Raw genomic sequence first — 27,603 nt, forward strand, 5'->3', positions numbered from 1 at the left:
CTCCTTAGAACACATAACGACCTAAATTTCACACAGTCTTCAAATATTTTTAAGAAAACTGGGGCAGTTTGGAACAGAGGTCACATCTTTCAGAATAAAAACACATCAGAGACTATTTGTTACATGTTTTTTTCCAGAAAAAGGCTTCACTGCCCACTTTTTAGGGATTTCCTTCACAACACATGTGCTCTGCCAATCCAACTAAAACAGCTCTCTTTTGAGTTTAAGTGAGGAGCAGAGGGAGCCTCTAAAAACTGAAAATGATGGCTGTTGGTGAACCAAAAAGGCAATCCTCCTCAGGCATATCAAATCATTCTATCTTATCTGGAACAGTGTAAAAAAGGTGCAAAATTTGTCACACAGATGCGTCTTTCTGTCCTATATCAGTTGAAATCCACGCGCAAAGTGTGATATATAAAAATGAGGAGCTCTCATCAATGAAAATGGTTCTGATTTTGATTTTTGCCTTCAATGTTGAGCCCTGGTGTTTATTCTGAATTAACAGCCTCAAATTTTGAATTTAAAGCTCAACCACTCAGTCTTGTCCTCCTGTTTGAGGAGGAGTTTCCACGCGTCAAAGGCGAATTTCACTGCAAAGTGAGTACGAGCTGTTACAGTAACGTATCGTGGCTGGATTTGAATTTGAAGACATCCCTCCCGCAGTCCAGTACGCACGGGATAAACTCCAACCTCTGTGCAAGGTCTCCACCTCCCCCCCCCTCCTCTCCTGACGTCATGCACCGAGCTGGAGCTAGTGCACGAAAAGAGCCGCTGCACTACTGTGAATATCTCTATATGCTCACAGCCAGGACCGAGGAGTGTGCACAAGAGAGAGAGGGAAAGGGAGAGAGAGCGCGAGTAGGAGAGGTGGAGGGAATACTGGTGGATTTGGATACAACTGGAAAACTACCAAGCGCGCACAGCACGCACCGAGCGGAAGGCACATCGACGGGTGCGTAGCGAACATTTGACGGACTCCGCTTCCCCCTGCGATCGGATTCAGGCGAGAATGGAGCTGCCTGCCGCCGGAGAGCACGTCTTTGCGGTGGAGGGCATCGAAAAGAAGCGCATCCGCAAGGTAACTGTCAGGGAGGGAAAACGCATGCAAATATCGCGTGTGACATGTTCCTCACCAGTTTTTTTCTCCACCATCACAGGGCAAGATTGAGTACCTGGTCAAGTGGCGAGGCTGGTCTCCAAAGTAAGTCAGTTTAACAGCGTCCGCGTGCAATGAAAATGCGCAATTCTGCATGAAATCAAGTGGGTTTCTTTTTTTTTTTTTTTTTGGAAATGCTGTTCGTGGAAGGTGTGCGCGCATGGTGTGTGTTTATGGAAGTGTGTGAGCGCGGTCGGTGTGTATTTCAGCGTTTCCGTGGATGCCTTCACTAATTTATGCGAGGGAAGGGGGAAGGCACAGCCATGTAATCCCGTTTTAATTATTTCTGCTCTGCCAGCGAATTTACGAGACAGTGGTGCTAAAATGGCCGACTGTATGTTGGTGCTGGAGAGCAAACACAGCCAGGTTTTATTTGACATGTATGATGCATGCTCTCTCTTTTGGAAAGTGGCTGATATCTGGTTCTTATGTGGAGGGGAATTCCTGCAAAGGTGGAAAAATCTACATTTTTCAAAGCAAATACTGACGTGAAAGTTGTGGCATGCTCTACCTGTGCATGCAGGAGATGTGAGATAGTGGGTGCATGTGGAGGATGAGGGCCTGAGAGTTGAATTTGCTCCTGACACACATTTGTTTGCTCCTCTCTGCAGATACAACACATGGGAACCAGAGGAAAACATCCTTGACCCGCGTCTCCTCGTCGCGTTTCAACACAGGTGAGGGGAGATGTGGACTTCGGACGAGGCCCGCGCGCGTGCAGCCTCCAGTTCAGCCATGACCATATAAGGGCATGGGAGGAGGGGCGCTCCAGTAACTCTACCACTGATCCCCCTCCTCCCTCCCTCCCTCCCTCTGTCCCCCCAAGGGACTGTGGTGTGGGGATGTAGTGAGGGACCCTTATGCTAAAGAGGCATGTAGAAATATGCATGAGTGCATGTTAGGAGATATTAGGATGTTTACGTTAATATGTGTACGTTAAATATGTTTATATTAACGCTAAACTTTGATTGATGATTCATGTTGAAGTAGCAAATCTTTGATTTAGAAGATTTTACAGCAAATAAGACTTGAATTTAGAGGAAATTTTTGAGGGAAATTGCTCCTTTTTCCACAGACATGTCATTTTATGCCATCAAAGGGACTCAGTTTGGACTCAGAGGCCAGCTTCCTATTGCATCAGCAGGCTCACGCTTAATTTTACTCTCTAAGTAAAGTGATCCTTATTCTTAAAATTCTAGCTTTGCAGATCTTCAGGTTTCCTCTCCTCTAGAGCAGTGGTTCTCAACCTTTTCAGCCCATGACCCCCAGAATAAAGGTGCCAAAGACCGGGGACCCCCACTGTACCTGAGGGTGGTTGAACACAGCCATGCACATTCAAGAATAGTCATGTGCAGACAAGGCTGTCCATGAGGGGGATAAAGGGGAGAGCTTCCTGGGGTCCAGCAAAACTGGGGTCCCGTGGAGGTCTATTGTAAAGTTAAGCTGTGATATCCTTCTTTTGTATTTAACCTGAAAAAATAACATCATTTGTGTAGTATATAGCCCTCCTAAAAATGTTTATCTATTTTGTTTAAAAAAATTTTTTTAAATGGGTTAAAATTTGAAAAAAATGGTTAATAATGGCAAAAAAAATGTTGAAAAGGTGGTGATGCTGGATCTTAAAAGGTACAGAAGGTGGCAAAAATTACATAAGAAGGGCAAAAATTAAAAAAAAAGGCAAAAATGGGTAACAGTGGCAAAAATAGGCATAAATAGTGGTAAATGGGAATTAAAAAGTGTCTGAAAAGGCTTTAAAGTGGCAAAAATTGGTGTAAATCTGGTGAAATGGGAAGAAAAACAGATATAAACTGGCAAAATAGTGCTAGAGAAAGAAAAAGATATTGGCAAAAATTGGTCAAACTGGCAAAAATGGACATATTAGATAGTGAAATGTCGTTAAAATGGGAAAAATTGGCATAAAAGGGGGTTAAAAGTGGCAATAATGGGTCAACAGAGGCAACATTTGGCCTAAGCTGCAAGAATTGGTTTAGAAGTGGCAAAAACAGGCAGGGTAAAAAGTGGTGGAAAGGGTTTAAAATTGCAAAATTAAGTGTTAAATGGCAAAAATGTGTTAAAATTTGAGGGAAAAAATGATGAAAACTGGTTAAAATTTGGCAAATTGGTAGAAAAGTGGCAACAGTGGAATTTTAAAAATATTCTTAGCGTTTTTGTAGGGAATATGGAGACCCCCCTCTTAGTGTCTCGCAACCCCCAAGGGTAGTCCCGACCCCTAAGTTGAAAACCACTGCTCTAGAGATGCACTGATTGTAAAAATCAGGGCAGGTGTTGATGTTTCTCTCATTATTTTTTTGGTTAGAGACACGTGAAAACAGATCACGGTTTGTCCAGCACTTCACAAATTGCTCAATAGCAAATGACTTTTGCTAAATCAGCAGTTTGATCTGCCAGAATTAAACTGTTAGACTACAGCAGATAAACATCTGCATCTCTTCATGCCCATGCCAATGGCCGATGTTTGTCTAAAGGGCCAGTACTGGCCGATAGTGTTGTTAAACTGATTCATCTTTAAAAATATGCACGATACATGTAAGGACATTTAAAGTAGGATAAAATATTTTCAGCATTCCTACTCAACTTTGATTGGCCGCTGAACTGGTCAGTCCTTGATTTGAAAGGTTTTACAAAAAGACTAAATTTTATAAAGAAATGTCTATTTTCAGTGATGCTACAAAAATGCTTCCCTGTCCACCACTAAAGAGACTCTTCACTTCTGACTCAGAGGTCTGTTTTGTACTCTGTCAACAGGCTCACACTTGATTTTACCTGCTGTAAAGATGAGATGATCCAAGCTTTGAAAGATCCAAGATTGCTGTTTGCAAAAAGTTCTAGCCTTACCAAACATGGATTTTACTGTCTCCTAGAGATGCACAGATTGTAAAAATCAGGGCAGATGCTGATGATTTTTTTCATTGCTTCTTTAGTGTTAGGTCACTTTACATTGGGGCTGTTTGGTCCACTTAAAAGAGGGATGTCGAAACTTTTCCGAAGGGCCACATACAGAAATACATCAGGCTGTGGGGCCACTTTAATATCCACAAGATGAGGTATGACATTGATTGAGGAGGAGCTGGGGTGGAGGAGGGTTGCAAGAGCAGTTTGCAGAGAGAGCTACCGAGTGTTTATATAAGGCAGCATGAGAGCGATTGGCCAATAGTGTGCTTAGATCAAATCAGCTGGTTGTCAGCTGATGAGGGCTTGTGTTAACTGGGGCAGAGCTTGACTCAACAAGGCAAATAGTCACAAAAAAACAGTACAGTACAGTCAAGCACAAGGGTCATGTTCAAACTCTGGCCATAATTCATTTTATTTCTAGAATTTGCAGCGGGCCAATCAAAATTAGACCCAGAGCTGCATTTGGCCCCCAGGCCATAGTTTTGACACCCTGGTGCAGTTCGTTTTAGATGTGAAAGCAAGGCAGACAAACTTGTGAAAGACAGGAAGTGAAGTAAAGCGTGGTATTTATGGCATCTTGTGTAAATATGAAAACACGTCACAGTTCCATGTTCACATTTTGGCTTGTCTTCTTCTCAGGCACGGATTCATTGATCTCATGTAAAGAACAACTTGCTGGGCGGCTCGCATAAATTTGGTGTTGCGCTGTTGTTTCTGTGGAAAAAAAAGCCAGCAGAAGGAGCTGGATTTCTGGTTTCTTTCTGGCCAATAGAGGACCCATTTTTGTCTTCATCATCTCCATTTTTCTTCCCTTCTGTCTGTTTGGGACGATGTCGCCAAGCAGTGATTTTAACCCGTTGGCGTTATCCAGACAGTTTGGTTCATTTGACCACGTGCAATGTGAAAGTGAACTAGTGTTGCAATTTCAGCCCCCGGTCGCACTGAGTCAACCCCACTATCAGGTGTGACCTTCGACTCCCACAATGCCAACATTTGCTCTCATGTTTGACCATGAAAACATATCAGGGTTTTTCTTGCAGTTCCCATCATCTGATCAATAGCAATCTCTAAATCAGCAGTTTAATGTGCTATATGCCATCAGCAATGACAAGAACACAACAGATAAACATCTCGAACTGATATCTGTTCATGCTCATGCTAATTTCTAAAGGCTGATGCCTGTCCAAAGCGGCCAGACTGCCAGATCAAATATTTGACATCTGTAGAGATTATTTCACAGTAAAGATTCCCCAAAAACAAGATCTCACAGAAACCTGCAAGATTAAATGTGGCTGTAGAAGAAAAACAAACATGGAGGATGATTGAAATCCTCACCTGGCTGTCCTGATGTGCATTATAGTTGCAGCAACAAACAGAAAATGAGGGCAAATCCTAGCTGAGGAGGTATTTAGAGGGTAATCCATCTGAGATAAACATACCAGGAAATGCAAATATCAGGCTTATTTGATATATATGATATAGGGTCAATCACTGTAACACCAATCCCCTTATATTTGAGGGGTGAATCAGGCCTAAGGTAGAGTTTAAAACCGTCTACTATGTGGCCAGGCTAAGAGGGCCTAAGGCCTGTGCCATAGTGCATTTATGCAGAGAGAAGGGACTTGCATTGGCCATAACAGGTTTGGAAATTAGGCGCCCAGTGTCCTTCAAATGCAGGTGTTTTTGTGCAGTGTTGTGTGAATTTGCTCGGGCAACCCTGATGTTCACGTGTCTTCTATTCCCAGCCATTTCCCCTCTCAGTTCTAATGTCAAACTAAATCAGCAGGACTCCCTTTACTTATGTCACATCCAGCTGTTTATTTTTAATGCAGATACAAAAAATACTTCCTAGTGTATTCATTCCTAAACTCTGCTGAATTGATCTGAGTGAAATGGATTCATGGTCTTAATTTAACCTGAAAGTTGCTCTTTAAATTGTTGCAAATTCTCATTTGATTCCGTGTTTTTGCTTATGTCATGGTTTGACCCACTTTCTCAGAGGGAGCTGAACTGGCTGCCTTGTTTGGACAGAAGCTGAACGCTGGAGTAGTAGAAATAGAAGGGAAAGGCTCCACGTTTGGATGAAATATTTAACTGTAAAACTGCTGTCCATCGTTGAAGCTTTAGCAGGACAGGTGCTGATTAGAAGGGGGGGATTGTTTTGGTTTGTGTGGAGGCTGAGCTGCTGCCTTATGGGATTCTCATTAACACAGACGCTACGAGAGCTGCCTGTTATTCGAGCTGTGGTTGGCTCAACCAAATAGAAGCTGTTTTGAGATTTCACATGCATTTAAAGCCTTTGTTTTGCATTTGATTTCCTTCTCATTTCCAATGCTGTTGAGGTTACATGCCTATGGAAACACGCAGGGATGCAGGGTTTTAGATTTTTGCCCAGATCTGACACTAAAATATACTGTATGCACCATTTTTGTAAAGAAATTGTGTCAAGTGTCTCCTGAGGATGAGTCGAGAGGAGATGAGAGAGTTCTATGTTCAGCTGCAAGTATTGGAAGAAAATTTCCAATACTGATATCATTGTGCATCCCTAAAAACAAACATGTAGAATTGAATAAAATGGAACAATGCAAATCAAGTTAAACATTTACAACTTTGAGCTCCTTTTTGAAATCAAAGCCCTGAACTCCTCAACGTCAATATTTAACATCTTCAATGCTTTGGAAATCAGCAAATCTCACCTCACTTGCATAAATCATCCCACAGCGTGTCAGAAGTACAACCAAAAGAAGCTTCAAAATGATCAGTAACATGTAAATTTGTGTCTCCGAGGTTGAGATGTTAATGAATACAAATGCTGCTGTCATTTAAGCCCCGTGGCGTGTGCACTTGCAGGACCCATGAGGCCTTATGAGATACGCTCTCTCAGTAGGCCATCAGTCCGCTCATGAGACTCGCTAAAGACACGGTGGCTGGGGAAAGGAATGCCTGAAAAGGCTAATTGACACGCAGAGCTCTCCAACGTTTCCAGTGTACCGCTCTCATATTCCCCTTCAGCCCGCCCGCCTTACTCTGTGTCTGAGCGAGCCTGGCTCTCCGCTGATGGTCATGGAGTGCTGCCTCTGCGCTCTGTGTGTGGATTCCTCTCTGCTCCCAGAGGATGGGGGAGGGGATCCGACAAGGGGAGGCTGTAATTGCCAAATCTGCTGTGAATAGGGGTCACCCCGTTGGACGCTGTTTGAAATTGCACACATTATAGCATTAAAATGTCGACTGTTTATTGTGGCGATTTTCTGGCAGCTCTGATAGTTTGAACATCTGAAGCAAGAGGCCAACAATAGGCGGGGTTTAACGCAGCCTGCATGGAGTCGGCCTTCACCCACTGCCGGTTATTTATGAGCCAATGATGAGTCAAGGTTTATATCAGGGAGCCATATTTCACTGATAGCCCTGCCTGCCTCTGCTGTGCTCAGCACAAGTGCAGTAACATGTTTCTCTCCTCTATGGGCAAATATCATAATCAGGATAGTTTAGATCAGAGATGGGCAGCTTTGGTAACTAAAAGGGCCACATATATTTTATACTCAATGTCAGAGGGCCAGATTTTACAAATTTGCATGACTCTAAAGTGTTAATACCCTACAATTCAACAAAAGGGACAACATATAGCTTGTTATTTTAGCCATCATTAATGCTTAGTGTACAGATGATGACAGAATTATAAGCCCCCCTACGAAAATGATTTTAACAGTATTTCCAAAGCACTGTTAAATTGAGCAAGGAACTTTTAACACAGCTTTGTCAAACATCCTAGTTTTATTTTGGATGCATACATTATTTTACTTTGCACATCAAAAACTCCCAAGGTCTAAATTAGAAGCCCCCCTGCTGCCAATAGTCAGTTGTGTCTCCTTTTTGCTGGTAACAGCCTGCAGACATTTGTTGTAGTTTTAGTCTCAGACACCTCTTTGGAGGAATCCCAGCCCATTCTTCTTTGGCCAATCTCTCAAGCTCCTTCAGATTTAATGATCCTCTGGCATGGATCTTGGTCTTCAGTTCACCTCACAGATTTTGAAAGGGCTTCAGTCAGGCCAGTCAATAATGTTCACTTTGGTCATCTGGAGGGAGTTCTTCACTAGGAACCACGCATGTGCTGGGCCGTTGTTGTGTTTGAAGACAGAGCTACGACCCAGACCCAGTTTAGCTGCTGACTGCTTTCTTCCTGATTCCTTCCACCTTCATGAGATTCCTAGTTCCAGACGCATTGAAGCATCCCCACAGCCTAATACTCCCACCACCGCGTTTCATTGTGGGGATAGTGTTCTTTGGGTTCTTTCTTTCTCCAAACATCACCAACGTCTCTATGTCCAAAGAGCTCTAGTTTGGTCTTATCTGACCAAAACACGTGTCCAGTATCAGGATCTTTCTCCAGGTTGTCCTTAGCAGACTTCAGTGTGGCTTGAAAGTGTCTCTTCTGCAGCAGTGGAGTTTATCTCATCATTATCATTCCTGTGCAGGGCTCTATGATCGTCTTGTCTAAGTCCTTCACTAGTGTCTTGGCAGTTGTTCTGGGGTCTTTAGACACACCTCTGACTAGTTTCTTTCCAGGGTCTTTGAAATCTTTCTCCAGGCTTGTTCTGGACTGCTCCTATTTTATGAGCATCAACAAATCTTTTTCTCAGGTCTAAACTGATTTGTTTTGTTTTTACCATGATGCTTTCTCAGTGACAGCTCAAACCCTTGATGGAGTTTTTATACTGAGTGTAAATATGAAGATATCCCTCAGTTAAAATTGATTTTACAAGGTTTGAAATTTACGATTTGTGCTATAGCTCAACAAAAAGGTCAGTTATAAAGGGGCCTAATAGTTTAGACCCTGGCAGGTTTTGGTTTTGTGATTTAATTTAGTTTCTGTGTGCAAAGTAAAATAATGATAGCTTTCAAAATAAAACTAGGATGTTTGGAAAAGCTGTGTTCAAAAATTCTTGATCTGTATAACAAAGCTTGGGAAATACTTCTTCAAAATGTCCTTTTCATAGGTGGGGCTTGTAATTTTGTCCTTATCTGTATATGTATATTTTTCTTACAAGTCTTTTCTACAAATGTATCTAATGATGCATATAACATATGTAATCAGGAAAAATTACATTCATTTACATCCCTGATTTCTTGAGAGAGCCTAACAGATAGAAGAAATCCAAGATAATTACAAAAATGTTGGTATTTTTAATGTTTTCATGGCAGATTTTGTCATGTTTTCTTTATGTTCATGATTTCTTGATTTTTTACATTGACTTGCGGGCCAAAATGACCGAGGAAGAGGGCCAGATGTGGACTCTCGGCCACAGGTTGCAGACCAGACACTGATTTTACAACATCTGGGATGCATGCATTTATCCAGCTTAAATTGAAAACAATGCAATGCAAAATAATACATAAAATAACAATGACTAAACTAGAATAATCGCTTCACGGCCCAAAAAGATCACAACAAACTGAAACATTTACCGCATGACAAAGCCTATGACAAAAGAAATCTAACGCTGCATTTGTTTTCATGATCATGGGAAGCCAAATCTGTAGTTAACTGATTAATTACTTCCTCCTCCTCCTTCAATCAAATCTGCTCAGAGATTTCCATATTTGTTGAATATTTATCACCCTACATTTCCAGCATGTCTTACACAATTGCATGGCAGTTGCAAACTGCAGCATGTTTCCCTGAAGTACTCCATATTGTTGTTCTTATCCCCGACCATCCTTACCTCATGACCCTAATTAGAGACTGAATGTAGGAAGAGGAAGGGCGCGCTGAAGGAGTGAGCATGTTTGAAAGACAAGGAGAGACTCTCCCTGCTGTAGCCTTAATTGAATTTCTCTGGGATAATGAGAATATGGAATGGGCCGATTACCATGGAGAGCTATGCAAATAAGGACCATAATGCTTTGCAGTGGGTCACACATGGGCATTCATTAGTCCTCCAAATCTAAATTCCACTTTTGACCTTGAATAGGTGGAAAGATTAAGGCTTATTCCACTTATCAGGCCTGATGTTTCTCACTCAGTAAAGATTGGAATCAGAGAAAGGTTTGTCGGATGAAATGTTGTCAACAAAAGGCAAATATAGTGAAAGAGAAGTAATAATCATGTTTTGTCCTCACAGGGAGAGGCAGGAGCAGCTGATGGGATATCGCAAACGAGGGCCGAAACCAAAACATCTTCTGCTGCAGGTAAATATCATCTTCATGCTGGAAAGTTCATCACAAACAGATGAGGTCAGCTTAGAGTAGATGTCATGATTATGTTACAGCAGTTTAATGTGAATAATAGCAGCAAAAAGCAGTGGAGGCAAGTGGAGAGAAACACAGAGTAGCAGACCAGATCTCTGGTATAAAGGAAACTATCTGGATGTCTGAATAGTAAAGAAAAAAAACCCACAAGGTCACACAATTTCAGTGAAGGCTGTTCTTGAGGGCGGCTTTTGAAGCGAAATGTTCGTCTTTATGCAGATGACTCAGTTTTGTATATCGCTGCCAAAGGGCCGTGACCTTCCATCTCCAAAATAACCACCTTTCATGGAATGAAAAAGGCAGTGTTTTTAAAATGATTTAACACTGAATGATCACAGTCGGCATCTTTTTTACACTCGTTATTGGTTCAAAATGAATAAAACTCACTGACAGATGTAAAGGGTGACCAATAGCACTGATTTATGTAGATAGTATAAATAAAATCATGAAAAATGGGCATAGGAGGTTATGGCCAGCTATAGGTTGTTTGCAGTCAACATCAGTTCAACACAGGGCTGGGCAATTAACTGAAAAATAGATTCATTTGCAATGTGTACTGCTGCAATTATACATTTAGAGAGTGCAATGTTTCTTTAACCTTAAATGAGTCAAAATACCTTTTCTGCAGCAGAGAGTTTATGCCCTATATTCTATGCAAACAAAAATGAAATACTGACATAAAAATATAGCAATTTATTTCAAATTTTCAAAATCAGCCAAAATAAATGCAATAAGATTTTTTTAAAAATTCATCCCTAGTTTAATCTATCAAACATTGTACTGGTTATAATATAGATTTTTTTATTTACTGAGTTTGTTGAAAAATGCAAAAAATGGAGAACCTTGAAAATAATGCCATATAAAATCACAGTATTGGGGGAAAATAATTGCAATTAGATTATTTTTGCTGATTGTTCTTCTGTAGTTCAAAGCAAAAACTCCTGATGTGGGTCAGGAACTGATTTCTACATAGAGAAACACAATCAAAATGCCAAAGTCTTGTGCCATTAACGGCTGTGCCATCCGTTCAACTTGAAAACAATAAACTAACAAACAATAAAGGATCCTAAGTTACTTTTTCATCCTGAAAGTAGTGGCATAAAAGTTTTAAATGCTGGTGGAGAAATGGGGGCAGATGTGAATTAAAAAGCCCATAGGTAACACTCTCACATCTAACCCACCAAGTGGTCTAGGTTAGCTAGGTAAACCCTGATCTTCCTTGTGTTTCCAAAGTCATTGTCTGTTCAGCCTTAGTGGCTGTGATGGGAAATCCTCCCCAGATCGTTAAGGCAGTCAAAAGAGCCAGTCTTTTGGCTCTATGGCTCTTCCTTTGGTTCCAGTTAGGGTTTTAAATGTGTGTTTGATAACAATAAAACTGGAAGAAAGGAATCTGGCTGTCAAACAGGAGCCAGCTCCTGCTATTCATAAATTAGCCTCTTAGCTTACAAGGTTTATCCACATCACCTCTGAGGGCATATTTTGGCAAAATGAGGGAGAAAAGCTGTTAAAGTGGTGCATCTAGCCTCTACGCACAGTTCAAGACTCTGCAAGACTCTTATCTCCCTTCATCTGGCTCGATGTTTATAGGAAGTCTGCAGGACTCAGTGACATGTGATACCAATTGCCTCCATGTCAGGGAAATTAGAACTGTGTGAACAATCTTTTTTTTTTTGTAAAGTGTGGTGATCAAACCTGATGTGTGTCGACATTTTTTAGTGATATCTGCAACATGTGCGTTCACATAAAGCTCTAATGCACTCTCTTTCCTCCATTCCCAATTATTTCTAACTGGTGCTCTTCACTTCTTGCCCCCCTCTGACATTTGTGCATCATCAAGGTCACATGGCTGCAAACAGCAGATTGAATGTCAGAACAGGAATGCAAAAAAACAGCAAAAACTCACAAGGAGATACATTTCTTGTGAATGTCGTCTTCAAGGGCGCCTTTTGGAGCAGACATTTATTACTTTGTACAGTAGAAGCAGTTCTTGTAGTGAGCTATATAGTTATATATTAAACAGGAATCAGCCATGTGCAGTTCTCTATCAGTCTGTACTTCTTTGACATGTTTATGATGGCACTGATAAGCACATACCATTGGTTTGGCAGTATGCTGGTCCTGTAGTAATGGCAGGATTAGTTTTGGTGGCAGTAGCTCACTGTAGCACAGAGTTTTTCTTTATTAGAGGCAGAGACAGAAATGTCTGTCCACTGTAACTTTGCTCATTTAGCTGGACTGCTGACCCACTTCCCCAACTCTGAGTATGGGTCAGGAAACACCACCTCATTGCTAAGAGCCAGCTTGTCCCTGCAAGACAGCTCGTCTTCTGCTGCCAGAAAATTAAAATAACATGAGAAGGCGTCCAGATGGTCTGTAACTTTCTGCCACCATTCACAAAATACACAATCAGTGTGTAGAAACAAAAATGGCCTTTGCTTCCTGTGGAAAATGTCCTTCTTTTCTGGGCTGATCTGCCAGTGTTGCTACCAAAAGAGGAAGGGACCCATCAGGTGTTTGTGAGCTGTCAGCATCTTTGTGGTTATTAATAGATTTCTCTTAGAGATGTGCAGTAAAAGGCAAAGACAGGATGGGCTTCTGCAGCTGGATTTCTGTCCACTTTCATCATGAGCCAGGGTGTTGCCTTAGGTTACGTAAGCATTGCTTGAGTGCACTCATTTCATCTGCATGTTCATTATTTCTAATGCTAAACAGCTTCACAAAGACGAGGTTTTCTATCATTTCCTGTCAGAGCGTTGCGGTAGCTCTCCGTCCTCCTCTGACTATCACAGCTAAGGCCTTTACAGGAGCAATTCCAAGCCAAATGTGATTATATATTTTGGGAGAGGCTGAGCTGATTGCTATGCAGTGTCACTCCTTAAGAGGCATACCACTCTGCCGGAGTCACACGTGGCCAGCAATCAGGGATAAAGCGTGACATGTCTGGTGGCACTTCTCTGACCTAAGGTCACAGCCGAAGCGTCTTGAGCGTTCCGCTGCAGTGCCCCCCTGACGGCCCACGGGGTCGGTCTGTACAGGAGGAGGGGGAGGGGACAACATGGAGGGAGGGAGGTTACAGGCAGAGCACTGATTGGATGCTATCTCTCTAATCGGCTTCAGGATAGATAAAACGTAATGACTTGTGCTTTTGATGGGCAGGTTTGAGTACTGTAGCTGTGGTTCTTTACTCACATTAGTAAGCTTACTTCTAATGCCAGCCTGTGCAAACACTTATATAATTGCTCATGTGGCTCTGTGGGAGTTTTGCCAAGCCTTAAGGGATTACCTCAATATTGTAAAAGTCTAAGGCATTGTTACATGACTCGCAGAGTTAAAACATATAATTATTAGAGGCTGCATCATAGGACATGCAGGATCGGGTCTTTCTGGAACTTGATACCCACTCTAGATTAAGATTGTTGAAATTATTGATACTTTTTGATACCGCAAGATTAAAACAATGCATTATCTGTTCTTCTACTGCATGATAGCACCCAAAGTTAGCAACGCTTTGAAGCAACAACACCTATTTTGCTAGATAACACTGTGGGAGAGGAATGAATTAGCTCAAAAATTACAAGCAAATGCAGCTTGTAGTGTACTCTCTCTTTCAATGTGTGATGAACCAGGCATAAACCCTCAGTTTAAGCACACTTTTTATTCTGGTTTCAACAGAGACATATAAGGTCTCTCACTGCCACTCTTGAAGTAATAAGCCCCAAAAATGGTGAGTCTAAATTATCTAGTAAGTTGTTTGCAATCCCATGATCCTGAATGTACGTTTGTGAGCAGGAAGTGGGGGAAAACCACAAGGAACAGAGAACAGATAACACTGTGGAGCTCTAAATGGAGCTCTGTGCTGTAAATGTTGTCAGGAAATTCTCAATAAATTAAATATGATCCCTACATTTGACAAAAAAGTGATTTTTCCATAGTTTAACTGATTTACCTGGCGTGGAGGCGATTAATATCACAAATTACTCAGTCCTGCAGACCTCCTAGCATCGTCTTTTTAGATGAAGGGAGACAAGAGTCTAGAAGGGCGTTGTACTGAGCTGAGAGGCTAACTGAGCCTCTTTAATATTTTAAAAATCCTAATTTTGTCAAAAATAAGCTTTAATTGAAACAGTGATGTACTACCAACCAAATAAATGAACAAGCCTGTTCAATCAATAGCTCTTTATTTTCAGCCATAGTAGCTAGCTCCCGTTTGTGTACCAGTTTCCTTTCTGCCATCCTTTGTTGTTATTTAATCCACATGTAAACGTTTTTAGTTGCAGATTGACACACCTCAGCAAAAGAGGAACTCAAAGTAAAACTACAGGTTCAGTTATGAAGAAGTAATCTTATACTAGGACACGAGTTTAGTGTGCCATCAGAGGTTTGTGTAAGGGGGAGAAGAGGGTTGTGACCACTCAAATATGCATGTAAAAGCATTATCTGTTGTGGCGAAGGCCAGTTTTTAACAATTGAAAACAGGAAAATACCCAATATTGGGTGTCTAGGACTTTGCTGTGGTATCTGAACAGGTATCGATAGTTTTATTTTAACCAGTATTATTTCAGAGTCTAGAAATCTGGTGTCACAACATCATTGCAGACAGTTTGTCAGGATACGTCCAGCTCTGTTGCTTTTGTTTTTGATGATTCTTCTGGTCATATGTCTCTTATGAACCTCCAGATTGATGGAATTGCAGAATCCATTACTGCTTAAGTTTTAAGATAGTTCCTACAATGCTCAACTTTCTTTTGTTGGCTTACTAAACTCTTGAACTGACAGTCCTTTCTTTGTCAAAAAAAGATCAAGTCTTTACCCTGTCTTCTTATCTTTGTCTTAAGGTACCCTCGTTTGCCAGAAGGTCCAGCATCCCCGCTGGCTTCGAGGAATCATCTCAGGATCAAGAGGGTAGTCCCAAGTTTGATCCCGTCCAGGTCCAGCGCTCCCAGCCTCAGCAGTACCAGCTGAACAGCAAGAAGCACCACCAGTACCAGCCCAGCAGCCAGGAAGTTCCTGCTGACCAGCTTCACAACGGCAAGAAGAAGTTCATCTACCAGCTTAACAGCAAGAAGCACCACCACTACGAGCCCGACCTGAACATGTACGACGCTCAGGCTTCTCGGCTTAAAGAGGTGGTGAAAGTCCAGGAACCTGCCAGCAAACCTGCAAATCCTGGCTGGAACCTACCGCTGGCCCTGCAGCAGAAATGGGTCCGGGACAAAGACACTGGCTGCTTGAGCAAAGTCAAAGAGCTGGAGGTGAGGAAACCAGCTGTGAAAGAGGCCGAAAGTGAACACGCACTTAAACCCAATCCTAAAGACGCTACCCTGCCTAGTGCTGTTAGCAGCAAAATGAAGATAATCAAGAACAAAAACAAGAACGGACGTATCGTTATCGTCATGAGTAAATACATGGACAGCAACAAGGTGCACGGAGCAAAGGGTAAACACGGGGAATCGTCGGGTGAGGAGAAATCCCAAAACACCAAACAGTCGGAGAACAATCCAGCACATACGACCAAAATGGCGGAGTACCTGGAGAACGGTATCCCCAAAGAGATCTGTAACGGCAGCTCTCCACCTGCAGCAGAACATCCGATTAAATGTTCCCCAAAAGACAGGCATTTCTCTAAACCCTCTCCGAGCACAGCAGAGGAATACAACACGGAGGTGGCTCGTGGTCAGGCTGATTTACCTGAAGATTTACCCCTTCAGCTGACCGCAAGCTCACCTCCAACATCCTGGACTGTTGACACCAACATCCCCACCCCAACAGCTGTTGATCAAATCAGGATCCCTTCTTTTCCTAATGACCGCAAAAGAAAGATATCAGATACCACGGAAGATCGGAGCGTTTGTAAAACATACCTGACGTCCAGGAGCTTCAGTGTTCCCAGCACTGTGGTGACGCCACCTCAGGACTCACCTATGGACCTCCACTGTAGCGTCCCACGCCACAGCAGCATGTGTTCATACGACGCTTTGGACTCTGGCAGTCAAGAGGAGCCGATGGATCTCAGCTGCCCAAAAACTAAGAAGCAGGTGGAGCCGGAAGTACAGCCGGAGCCGGAGCCGGAGCCTGTTGTAGAAAACGCACCACCCGTGATGGAAGAAACTCATAAGCCAACAGAGAAATCTAAAGAAGCACCTGTTAAAAAACTCTCTCCTTTCATGGGAAATATCATAATAACTGACATCACAACAAACAGTCTCACTGTCACCTTCAAGGAATACGTTTCTTTCTAAGGAGTAAAGTTGGACTACCAGCGACCAATTGGATGATGTGTACATATGTAAAAAGTAAATAAATCAGAATTTTGTATATGTGGAAATTTATAATTTATCATTCAAATTCGATATGTTTCTTAAAATGTTTTATACTGTAACTCCTCTGTGATGTTGTAGCCAAGAAAGTGCCCTCGAGGATTTGAGCGAATGCATTCAAGTGGATGTATTCCACTAAAAACATAATAATCCGTTGTTTCATATTTGTACCAAACTTATAACCTGAGATGTATGAAGGTTTATACATATTTTGTACAAATAATATCACTTATTTTGGTCCTGATAGAGCTTAGAGAGGAAGATGTTGTCTATATGGTGATCAAAGATCAAATTGAAAGCACTTAAAGAACATTTTATACTTTGGTTAGCGATGTTAATGTTGGAAAAAATGCTTAAAAATGAAAATGAAACAGCGTGGCTAGCATCCGTATTTTGACAAGCTTGATGGTTAATCAGGACAGGCAACGGGACATCTTATGGGAGGAAATTGAAAAAATGGGCGAGTTTGTGAAGACAGAAGGACATGTTGTGTTTTTGATAGCTAGCTAACTAATGAATCTAAAGCTTTGTGCTGCTAACAGTTAAAGACTGGTTGGTGGGTGGATGTCTTGATATCATTGGCTGAGTTAGAGGCTTTCTGAAGCGCATGCCAATTTTGTTTTTAGAGGGACAAAAGAACAGATTATGATACAAGCATACAAAGAAACCGGCTGTGTCTGAAACCACGTACACCTGTTCGGGGCGAGCATTGATTTACAGTTGTTCATTCAGTCATTTATGAAAAATCGATTTTATTGGATTATCTCAGTTCAAAGCTGTATCTCCATTTTTTTAGGGATGCACAGATGCCAATACCAGTATCGGGTATCAGTACTGATAGTAAGCCGATAGTGCTTATGCTCATAAAGCATAGCAGACACTAGATCCATTTTGTGATTATGTAGTGGAAGTTGAAGGCATATTTGCAAGATGGTGATATTTAACATAAATAAGGATTAGATTAGAGGAAAACTGAAGGGAAGAAGAACCTCTATGAAATTAAATCCAACTTTCACATTTGGTTCTCGCAGTACCTGTGAGAAATAAATGTGGGTGCTTGTGTGGTATTGGTGCATCCCTATTTTTTAGAAGCCCATGCTTGTGGTATGGTACTACTAGTAGAAGCCAACTGCAGTGCATCTGAAAGCTGTTAGCCAACCACCATTAAATAACAGAAGAAGAAAGCAGTAATATCTGGTGACACGACTGAGTCACTTAGAAGCTCAGTCTCTCAACTTAAGCACTGAGCTATCTTACTAGACATAAATGATCTGCTAAACAATCCTTATGACTAGGCATCGTCAATGGAAATAGATTGTTTCTTAAGCTAAAACTAGAGTTTAGCAATGCTAAATCTGCTAGTCAGTTAATGGCAATTTCCATGTTATGTTAGCATCAAGCTAACAAAGTTAAATTTACATCCCAGTCCATCTCTTAGAGCCCTCTCTTTTCTTTGACTAATTGCTAAAGACTTTCAAAATATAATTTTCTTTTAAATGCACATCCATAACACATATGTACCACTTATATGCTCATTTATTAATTGCAAACTCCCCACTACAACATAAAGTACATGTTGCATACTGCTCCATACAAACACTCTTTCTGTCTGCAGTACTTCCATTCTAAGCTATGCTAAATAAACTAGCACAAAGCTAGCATGACAATTAGACGGTTTATACCAGTTGTTCTCAACTGGTCCAGCCCAGTGGTGTAGTGCAGGGTACATGCGGTTATACAGAGTATACCCACTTATTTGTAGTCTTCATAGAGTAAACCAACGTCTAAGTAAAGAGCACCCAATGAAGAGTGTATAAAGTAGGAGTTTACCCTCTCCTGCATGGACCTCAACCATTTAAATTTACATATGGTTTTTGTTTCTAAAATCACCACTTTTCAAGGAAGAGGGGGAAACAATTTAACTCTGAACGGTAACAGTCAGTGTCTTTTTAGGTGCTATTTGTTTGTTCAAATTTTGTATAAAACATCATGGAGACAAATGTAGAGGGTGCCCCATATTATGGCCTGACACCAGGGATATAAAGAACGATGCAACTAGGACCTGTGATAGTGTAAAGCATACTGTATGTCTTCTTAATGGCTGCACAGCTCACCTTAGCCCGATTTGTCCAAAACAATAATCCATATTTTATGTTTTTAGTGTCATATTAGTGATTCCCATGCACACATGCATAAGGCTCTCCTACCCACACCTTGAGAACAATTTGCTTACAGAATTTTGCAAAAACTATACATACTTTAATTAATTTGCAGCTATTTAAGTATAACTTTACAATGTCTAGACTGTTGATACCACTATTGTTATTTTGTTTTCACCCTGCTTGTAGGCTGTCTGGATTCAAGATCCATGATACATTATTGTGCAGCTGAGTTTGACATGTAAGCGCTCATATTATTCTGGCTAACATCTTCTCACATGCAAAGTTGCATAGTTTGAATCGGAACTGTGAAAATACGTGGTTTTGGACATAGCCACTAATTTTTTCTGTTGTTTTTTTTTTTGTAAAATGTTGAGTAATCGGTGACTACGGCTGTAGACTAAAAGCTCTAAAAGTGTTTTTGTTCTCATTTCATGTCAGCTTAAAAGTCTTACTTCCCCATTTGTACTCCAGACAGGCCGATCCCCACACTGAGACGGTGTATTTGGTTGCATGTATCATTTTGAGCTTACGTAAGACGCTGTACTTAAGCTGATACGTGCAAATTTACAAAGCAGGTGAATACATAGTGAACACACTGACAGATTCATGTTTGAGACGTTCCAGGGTTTTTGTTTGCCGTTGAAATACTTTAAAGTTGCAGCCAAGTTGGTGATTATAGCGCAGATCCTTCTGCAAATATCTACAGTGTGAAATGTGACGTGCTCCTCCTGAGAGAGACGTTTTTGTTGTCATTTATCTTCTGACTTCCTGTTACACCTACATAATGGTTCCTACCATAATTAGGGTTGTTACTTTAGAATGAACATCTCATTTTGTATTTGAAGGTCCAAAACCTGAGGAAGCCCTAAGCAGACATGCACTCTTTTCCTGTGACATAAATTAAATTTCACATTTTCTTGAGCTTTTGTGTGTTTATTTTGGGAAAACAGTACAAATAATGCCTTCATTTCATCACATCTTGAGAAGCGAACAAGCTGCTATCAGGAAAATCTGCATTGTAATCCCAAGATAATGAAGTAACAACGTGAAGATCTTGAGAAAACGGTTGAAATGTAATTGCGATTGCATGTATGTCCTCTAAAGGGTTCCATAAATAACTCAAGTGTCTGCTTTAGAATAAGCTACCAGGGTTACTGAGTAAATTATGCAGATTAAATGTGAGGCTGGTTTTGTGCACTGTTACATGCTGTCCAATGAGTGCAAGCTGTTTTGATTATGCTGCTGAAAATTCAAATGTCAAAGCTGTTGAGTCTAAATTGCCTTCCATGCACAATTAATGCAAAACCAGTGCGAATGCTAAAATGCTATGATGCTAAAAATGAAGAGTGCATATTTATTGAATTGTTCAAAATCAATAATTTGTTCGCTGCATTTCATTCCACCTAATAGTTTTGTCTTTTTTATGTTTGCTTCTTTTCAGTTTCTTACTTTTGCTTTTTTGTTTCTTGCACTTGTTTCAAAGTCAAAAGGATTGTTCTAAAGTTTGTTCTACCACAAGATGATCAATTACACTGTTGGTACAGCTTATTGGATGGTATGTTTCACAATAAAGAAACAGAAATTACCTCTGACTTGGCTGTTTCCTGATATATAACACACTTTTTCCTATCGTTGTCAGCAAAGTTTCTCATTGTATTTAAAGTGTTTCCATTCAATATTTATTCCTCGTTGTAGTTTCTGAGCCTTTGTGCTCACACAGCCAAAGAATAGAACAATAAACACACGATACATGGTTGTGAAACATGAATAGAAAAACAGATCGAGTTGCATAATCCCGAACGCTCCTGCACAAAGGGCTCTCTATTACATAACTGAACAGGCCACTTGTATTATTAAAACTTTACACATGCATTATTTTTCTGCTGCAGCTCTGACCCTGTGCAGGAATGTAAACACACAACATGGCTGGAGGAGGGCAGGGAAGGTGTTATGTAATTCTAAGATTTTATCAAGGTGTAAGCGTTCATGGAGGATAAATATTCAACCGCCAGTGTGTGAATGTGTTCAGCACAATGTTGCAGGGAAATTGCATCAGTGATGTTATTTAGATGTCTGAGAACACGGGTTGTGTCACAATGACTCGGCTGTTCTCTCTTCATTATTGTCACACAGTAAAATCCAGATCTAAAGGGACATGGATGTACATTTGTGCAGAATTCAGCTTCTGGAATGAACTTTTAAAGACTGATCCTTGATGAAAATGTTTGAGCCTCCTTTAAACCATAAGAGGATCATGAAACTACTCATAATTATGATACTTGTATCTTTACTGGCTCATGATGATCATTATAAGCTGGACTGGAGGCACATCTTACAGTAACTTACACGAGGCTCCATACTGAGTCCTCTTTTATTACTTGCACTGTAAACCAGTGGTTCTCTATCGTTTCAGCCCGCAACCCCCAAAATAAAGGTGCCAGAGACCGGGAACCCCCACTGTACCTGAAGGTGGTTGAACACTGCCATGAACATTCAAGAATCAGACAAGGCCGCCCATAAAGGGGAATAAATGAGAGAGCTTTCTGGGGCCCAGCCAGACTGGGGTCCCATAGAGGTCAGCAAAAGCATGGCCCAATGTAGAGTTAAGCTGTGATAACCATATTTTATGTTTAACCTGAATAGGAACAGCTCTTATCAAAAAAAAAAAAAAGAATTATTTAATGTTGTAGTAAACATGTAAATCCTTTTTCTCAAAAGCAGAATTAAAATGGGTTAAAAGTGACAAAAGTGGGGGCGCGCAGATGGCCTAGCAGTCTAAGGGGTGACCCATGCACCCAGGTGGCTGGGGTTCAAATCCAGCTTGTGGCGCTTTGCTGCATGTCTCTCCCCACTCTCATCCTGTTTTCTGAATCATCCACTGCCCTCCTCTGCCAAAATAAAGGCATGAAAAGCCCAACATAAGTCTTAAAAAAAGAGAAAAGAAAGTGGCAAAAATGGGTAGAAAAATGGTGAAATGGAATAAAAAATTGGTTTAAATGGGCAAAAATTAGTTAGCTGAGGCAGATAATAGGCAGAAATTGGCAGAAATGGGCATAGCGAACAGTGAAATGTGGTGAAAATGGACAAAAATGGGTGTAAAAAGTGGTATAAATATTTAATGGGGCAATAAAGGGTCAACAGATGCAACAATAGGTGAAAAAAGGGTTTAAAATTGACAAAAATGTTTTTTAAGTAACAAAAATGTGTGAAAATTGTCAACATTTACAGTAAAAAGTGATGAAAATGTATTAAATTTTGGACAAACTGTATTAAAGTGGCAAATTTTAAATTAAATAATACTCTTAGTTTTTTTTTGTTTTTTTTGTTAAGGCACCTGGAGACCCCCCATGAGTGGGTCTTGACCCCGACGTTGAGAACCACTGCTGTATAAAACACTGGCTTGAGTCTGCAATCTCCTTGGTCATCTCTTAAGTTAAACTGTATCATTCCTACATTCATTTTGTCTCTGTTTTTACTGTAGTTATTGTTAGGGGGACTGAGAAACATTTTGGGGTGGCTTCAGCCCCCCAAAAACGGCCTAATCTGAAAGCTTTCGTAAGTACCGATGAATGGCCAAAATCACTTAAATTCAAATGCGTATAAACATATCAGAAAAAGGCCTTAAAACAGGGAAAAGGAAACCTTGTATCACAGACATAAAGTGTGGTGTTCCACAAGGCTTCATACTGAGTCCTCTTTTTACTAAATCTGTAAACATCATCGACTGAGTCTGCAATCTCCTTGATAATCCTTGTAAATTTTCAACTTTGCCTTAAAGCTTTTATTAGCATCATAAACGGTCAAAATCACTCACATTTTCAAATGCATCCAAACAGATCAGAAAGAGGTCTGAAAACAGGAAATGGAACATTCATTCTAGTAACATCTAGTGTGGTGTTCCACAATGCTCCGTAATGAATCATCTTTTAATTCTTATACTGCATTAATGTTTACCATCTCATTATGATTTCATATAAATTAAAGTCCTGTTTGATAGCTTTCATAATGCTGGTGTTGTGTCAAAATCTCATAGCTCCATTTTTCAAGATTTACATTTTTCTTTCATAAATCAGGACTTTTGGTCAACCTTTACATCGGCTTAAAGAATTTTGAAATGGTACAAAGTGATAAAAAGATGCAAACTAGGACCATTTAGTAATAAATTACTTAAAAATACTGTTTTTTTTCTGTAAAAGTGGTGGTTTTGGAGATACGAGGTTCTGACCCAGCACCAGTGATACGTGTTGCTGAATGAGTGAAATCCTTCAAATTTTATTGCATTTAAACATATAAGAGCATCTAAAAACAGAAAAAAGAACCCTTATTCCAGTAACATTCAGTGTGGTGTTCCACAAGGCTCCATGCTGGGTCCTCTTTATCCTTACCCACATCAGTGACTTGTATGGTGGGATTTGTATGATATGATCTTTATGACAGCTGTTATAAGTGTTAAAACATTATTACTGAAGACTAAGACACATGAAGTGAACAAAGATGAACAAAAGAATATGTTTCATATGTTTACTTCTTGATTGCTATAATTGATGAAAGCTCAAGAGGAAAATAAACGTGTCCACTAAAGAGGCAAAAATATTCAGATTTAACAAAATGTGAGATATCGTGTCAAGAAAAATCCCTGATATGACTTATCCTTTAAGTTCTTCTGGTAAATAGTATAGGCAGGGGCAGTCTTAATAATTCAGAGGCCACAGACTATACAAGGCCCTTGAGAGCAGTTACAGCTGTTGAACCATGATATTTTGAGGCATTTCTTTTAGTTAAAAAGTCACAAAACTTACAGGATATATCCAAATCTAAGCAGGCAGGACTCTCTCATCTCTTCTAAAATGAACGATACCGCTAGGAATCTACACATCTCCATATTTTAACATGGCTCAAGGCAAAGAAGATAATTAACAGTATGTGAAATACAGGCTGTAATATCAGGTCTTTGACACAAATCATTATTATTAAGTGCACTTATGCCATTTTCCCTATCAGTACACCATTATTTTCTGGGTTTCATATTCCACAGTAGATCTATCTTGCAGCTTGCTTGATATGAATTCATAGTGAGGCTTTTTGAATGGTCTTAGCTTAGTAGGGGGTCAAAGGGTTCTTGCCAGGGATTTTTTTGGTCTTTATCTCTTCTGTAGTCAGTCAAACTTCTTTCAGTCGAGGCTAACAGCTAAAGTTAAAGCACATCTCCCTCTTTAATAGTTAGAGGCTGACACACTTTGGCTTCATGTTCAACAGGATCAAATTAAAGATTTTACTGTTAGCCTTTAAAGTACTGCATGCCTTGGCAACACCTTATTTAAGCATCATGTTCACACTCAGACCAGAGCGCTACGGTCTGCCTACCAGCTGCTTCTGGATGTGCAAACAGCTCAAAATCAGGGGGATCAAGCTTTTGTAGTAGCAGCTCTGAATCTGTGAATCAGCTTACCACTCCATAAAAGATCCATCCTAACCTCTGACCGTTGCATCTACCTTGTATTTTGTAGAGCACTCAGGCCAACCTTGGTTGTTTAAATGTTTAATTTGCTATAAAGTTGCCTTGACTGTTTCTGCTTTATGTGCAGGTTTTTTTCATGCTAAATTCTCTTCTTAATTAACTAAAATATTTCTTGATGTGTTCCTCAAATTTGATGCTCTTTGGTGCACAAAGCCCAAAGCAGCGAGCTACCATTGTCCCACGGTGAAACCATCTTTTAGTATGAGCTAGCACATACAAACTGGTCTCCTCTACAGTTTTATTACTACAGAACTGTCACTTACTTCATCTACAATGCTCACACTGCCACATTATTTCAAAACCTGCAACTATTAAACATATCTGATGTGCAAACAAGTAGAAATGGTAGATTGTGTTCTCTTGCTGCTTTTAGACTTACATGATACGTGGTGCTGCTTTGCAGGTGCTTTCATTTTTACATCTTGTGATTTTCTTTTACAGGTTCTTGCATGTTTCTTTTGTTCCACCTTTGCGTCGCATGCAAGATTCTGTTTTATTTTAATCTTCTTTGGCACCAAATGTGATGCCAGAATAAATCCAGTGTTGGTTTTCTGTTATTCTGGAGTGTTAGGCTGGTAGGGAAATGTAGCCTTGAATGTTTTGAATGACAGGAGAGCCCAGGAATGTGTGTGTGAGTGTGTGGCGTCCTTTAGCGGACTCGCCCATAAAAGAATGCAGACAGGGAGACACCTTTACAGTGAGCATGGGCGGTTTAACAATCAGGTAAGCAACTGCTTGAACTTCATTCTCCCTGGGGCTCCAGGATATCAGATTCATCACAAAAGGTATAAAAAAACTATCAGAGAGTAAGATGCAGATTTTGAATGTAAATTAAGGGTCAGTAGTGATTAAGACGGCATTGAAATAGGTTTGATTATCCCATGAAGTCCCCAGGGTGGACCCTGGCCCCAACAGTGAGGTCCAAAGTCCCCAAAAACCCCAGAAAGTTTTAATATCAAACTAATATAGTGAGGTAGATCCCTGACTAGCCTTAGGACCAAGCACCACCCCCTTCATGGAAAAATAACCCAAATTTACAGTCATTTTAATCTAAAGAAAATGTTGTGGTTAGGACAGTGGATAGAACAAAAGATATGATTGAACAAAGAGACATGGCAAAAAATAAAGTAAGCTCATCGCTACAGAAGCCCTGTATCGCCTGCCTGTATTAGGGATTTTAGCCGATAAAGATGCTGATAAATGTGGTTCAGACCTGAAACTTTAGATCTTAAAATGCACTATAAAGTGAAAGGAATGAGGATGAACAGCCGGTGTAGACCTTTCCGTCCCGCCTCGTTCTCCACAGACTGATTCGTGCATACGACAAATACTCACAGCTGAGATGGCTGATGTTTACAGCCAAATACTGGTTTTAAATATCAGCAAAAGTGTTCATATCTGCCCAGAACATCATGCTTTCTTTGTAGATAAACCTTTCTATTTTACTCTTTCATCTTGATTAAATGATCCGGAGAAATAAACACACTATTCAGGTATAATAATAATAATAATATAATAATAATAATACTCAAAGATAACAAATGTACATAAATTGTAATTTTGAGAAAACAGCCAACCAATCAGAGTTAAATAACACGTAGCGATGTACATACAGCACATCTGCTCAGGGTTTCAGAGTGTCCTAGACATTATGCCACGTTTCTTTCCTCAGGGAAACATTCGAGCACTCTGTGACCCACTTTGGGGTCCTGACCCACTGACTGAGAGTCGCTGCTGTAGACCAGGGGTGTAGCTAGGGATTTTAGGCCCCCGTAAAGAATATCAAACAGGTTCCCCTTCACCAGCTAGCCAAGTAAGAAATCTTGCAGTTTTTACTAATATCTTTGCATTTTTAATGGATTTGTAACCAGAATTTCCCTGTTTATGAGCAATATTTTTACTTAGATAAATTAAATGTACCTGCATTATTTTGCATTGCTCGACTAAACCACTTGCACATTTTTAAGAGAGGAGCAGGGGCACCCAGTTTTTTTTTTACTCTATTTGATACATATTTTATTTAGTCACTTTTGATTTAAAAATGACACTAATTACTAAAAAAAATCAAATCAAATAACACTTCATTGCAGGCTTCTCAAGGGCCCCTCTCTACTGTGGGCCCAGGGTAATCAGGAGCCCCCTCCCCACTACGCCCCTGCTGTAGACATAATGAAATAATGAATTGGTGGCCATAGAGAGAGGAGGGTGGGTGCTACAATAGGTCAGAAATATTGGTGAAATGTAACCAGGATCAGGTTCTCTGCAGTACAAGTGGACAAACATTAAACAGCAAAACTGAAGAGTGACTCTGCAGATTATTTTCAAATAGAGAGAAGGCAGTCCAAGCTGAAAATCTGAGGCACTCTGATATTATAATAATCCTTTATTAGACATTCCTGTTCATTCAAGGATTTTTATTTCCAGTTTGGACCGTTTCTACTTTGGACTATATTTGCAAATAATCTAGAGTTACTCTTCAGTTTTTTGCTTTAAATTGGTGGATTTCTGTGAGGTAAAATACAAAGCAGTAAAAAAGAAATGCAGGATTTTGGTAGAACAGTAGATTTAGCAGCAATAATAAGCATATATTTGTAGATTTTTGTGAGTTAAATCTTTCCTAAAGACATTTTAAAATGTGTGACTTACAGTTATGATGAGCTGATGAGCAACCCATTTGGCTTTCAGGTGGAGTTTTTTTATTAACTCCAAGCTGGCTTTCATGAGTTTTGCACTGAGGAGAGGCGTCAGTCCAGCCATAAAGCCCAGATCAGTGGAGGGATGCAGGGATGGTTGTCCTTCTGGAACTTTGTCCCATCTCCACACAGGATCTCTGGAGCTCAGTCAGAGTGACCACTGGCCCCCCTCTCCAGATTGCTTGGTTTGGCTGGGCGACCAGCTCTTGAAAGAGTCCTGGTTGTGCTAAATTTCTTCCATTTGAGAATTATGCCTTGCACTCTTAGGAACCTTCATGACAGCAGAAATTATTGTAGCCATCTCCATATCCATGCCTGTCAACAGTCCTGTCTCTGAGCTCTGCAGGCAGTCCCTTTGACCTCATGGCTTGGGTTTTGTTCTAATCGGGATTGTCAGCTGTGAGGCCTTCTAGAGAGGTTTGAGCCTTTCCAAATCAGGTCCAATCAATTTAATTTACCACAGGTGGACTCCAATCAAGGTGTAGAAACATCTCAGCAAAGATTCAAAGAAATGGAGGAAGCTGAGCTAAATGTGATGTTCTTGCAAAGGGTCTGAATACTTATCTCACCGTGATATTTCAGTTTTATCTTTCATAAA

The 27,603-nt window shown here is 40.5% G+C and overlaps 1 protein-coding gene across 1 annotated transcript; it reads left to right on the forward strand.

Moving 5' to 3' along the window:
• Positions 1-720: 720 nt before the first annotated feature.
• cbx4 (chromobox homolog 4 (Pc class homolog, Drosophila)) lies at positions 721-16,630 on the forward strand. Its single transcript, XM_041816905.1, has 5 exons — positions 721-1,078; positions 1,158-1,201; positions 1,768-1,833; positions 10,189-10,255; positions 15,151-16,630. The coding sequence occupies exons 1-5, from the start codon at positions 1,010-1,012 to the stop codon at positions 16,552-16,554; spliced, it is 1,650 nt and encodes a 549-aa protein (XP_041672839.1). The 5' UTR covers positions 721-1,009; the 3' UTR covers positions 16,555-16,630.
• The last annotated feature ends 10,973 nt before the right edge of the window (positions 16,631-27,603 follow it).

Source organism: Cheilinus undulatus, linkage group 21 (genome assembly GCF_018320785.1).
Source record: "Cheilinus undulatus linkage group 21, ASM1832078v1, whole genome shotgun sequence".
NCBI classification, from domain to species: domain Eukaryota; kingdom Metazoa; phylum Chordata; class Actinopteri; order Labriformes; family Labridae; genus Cheilinus; species Cheilinus undulatus.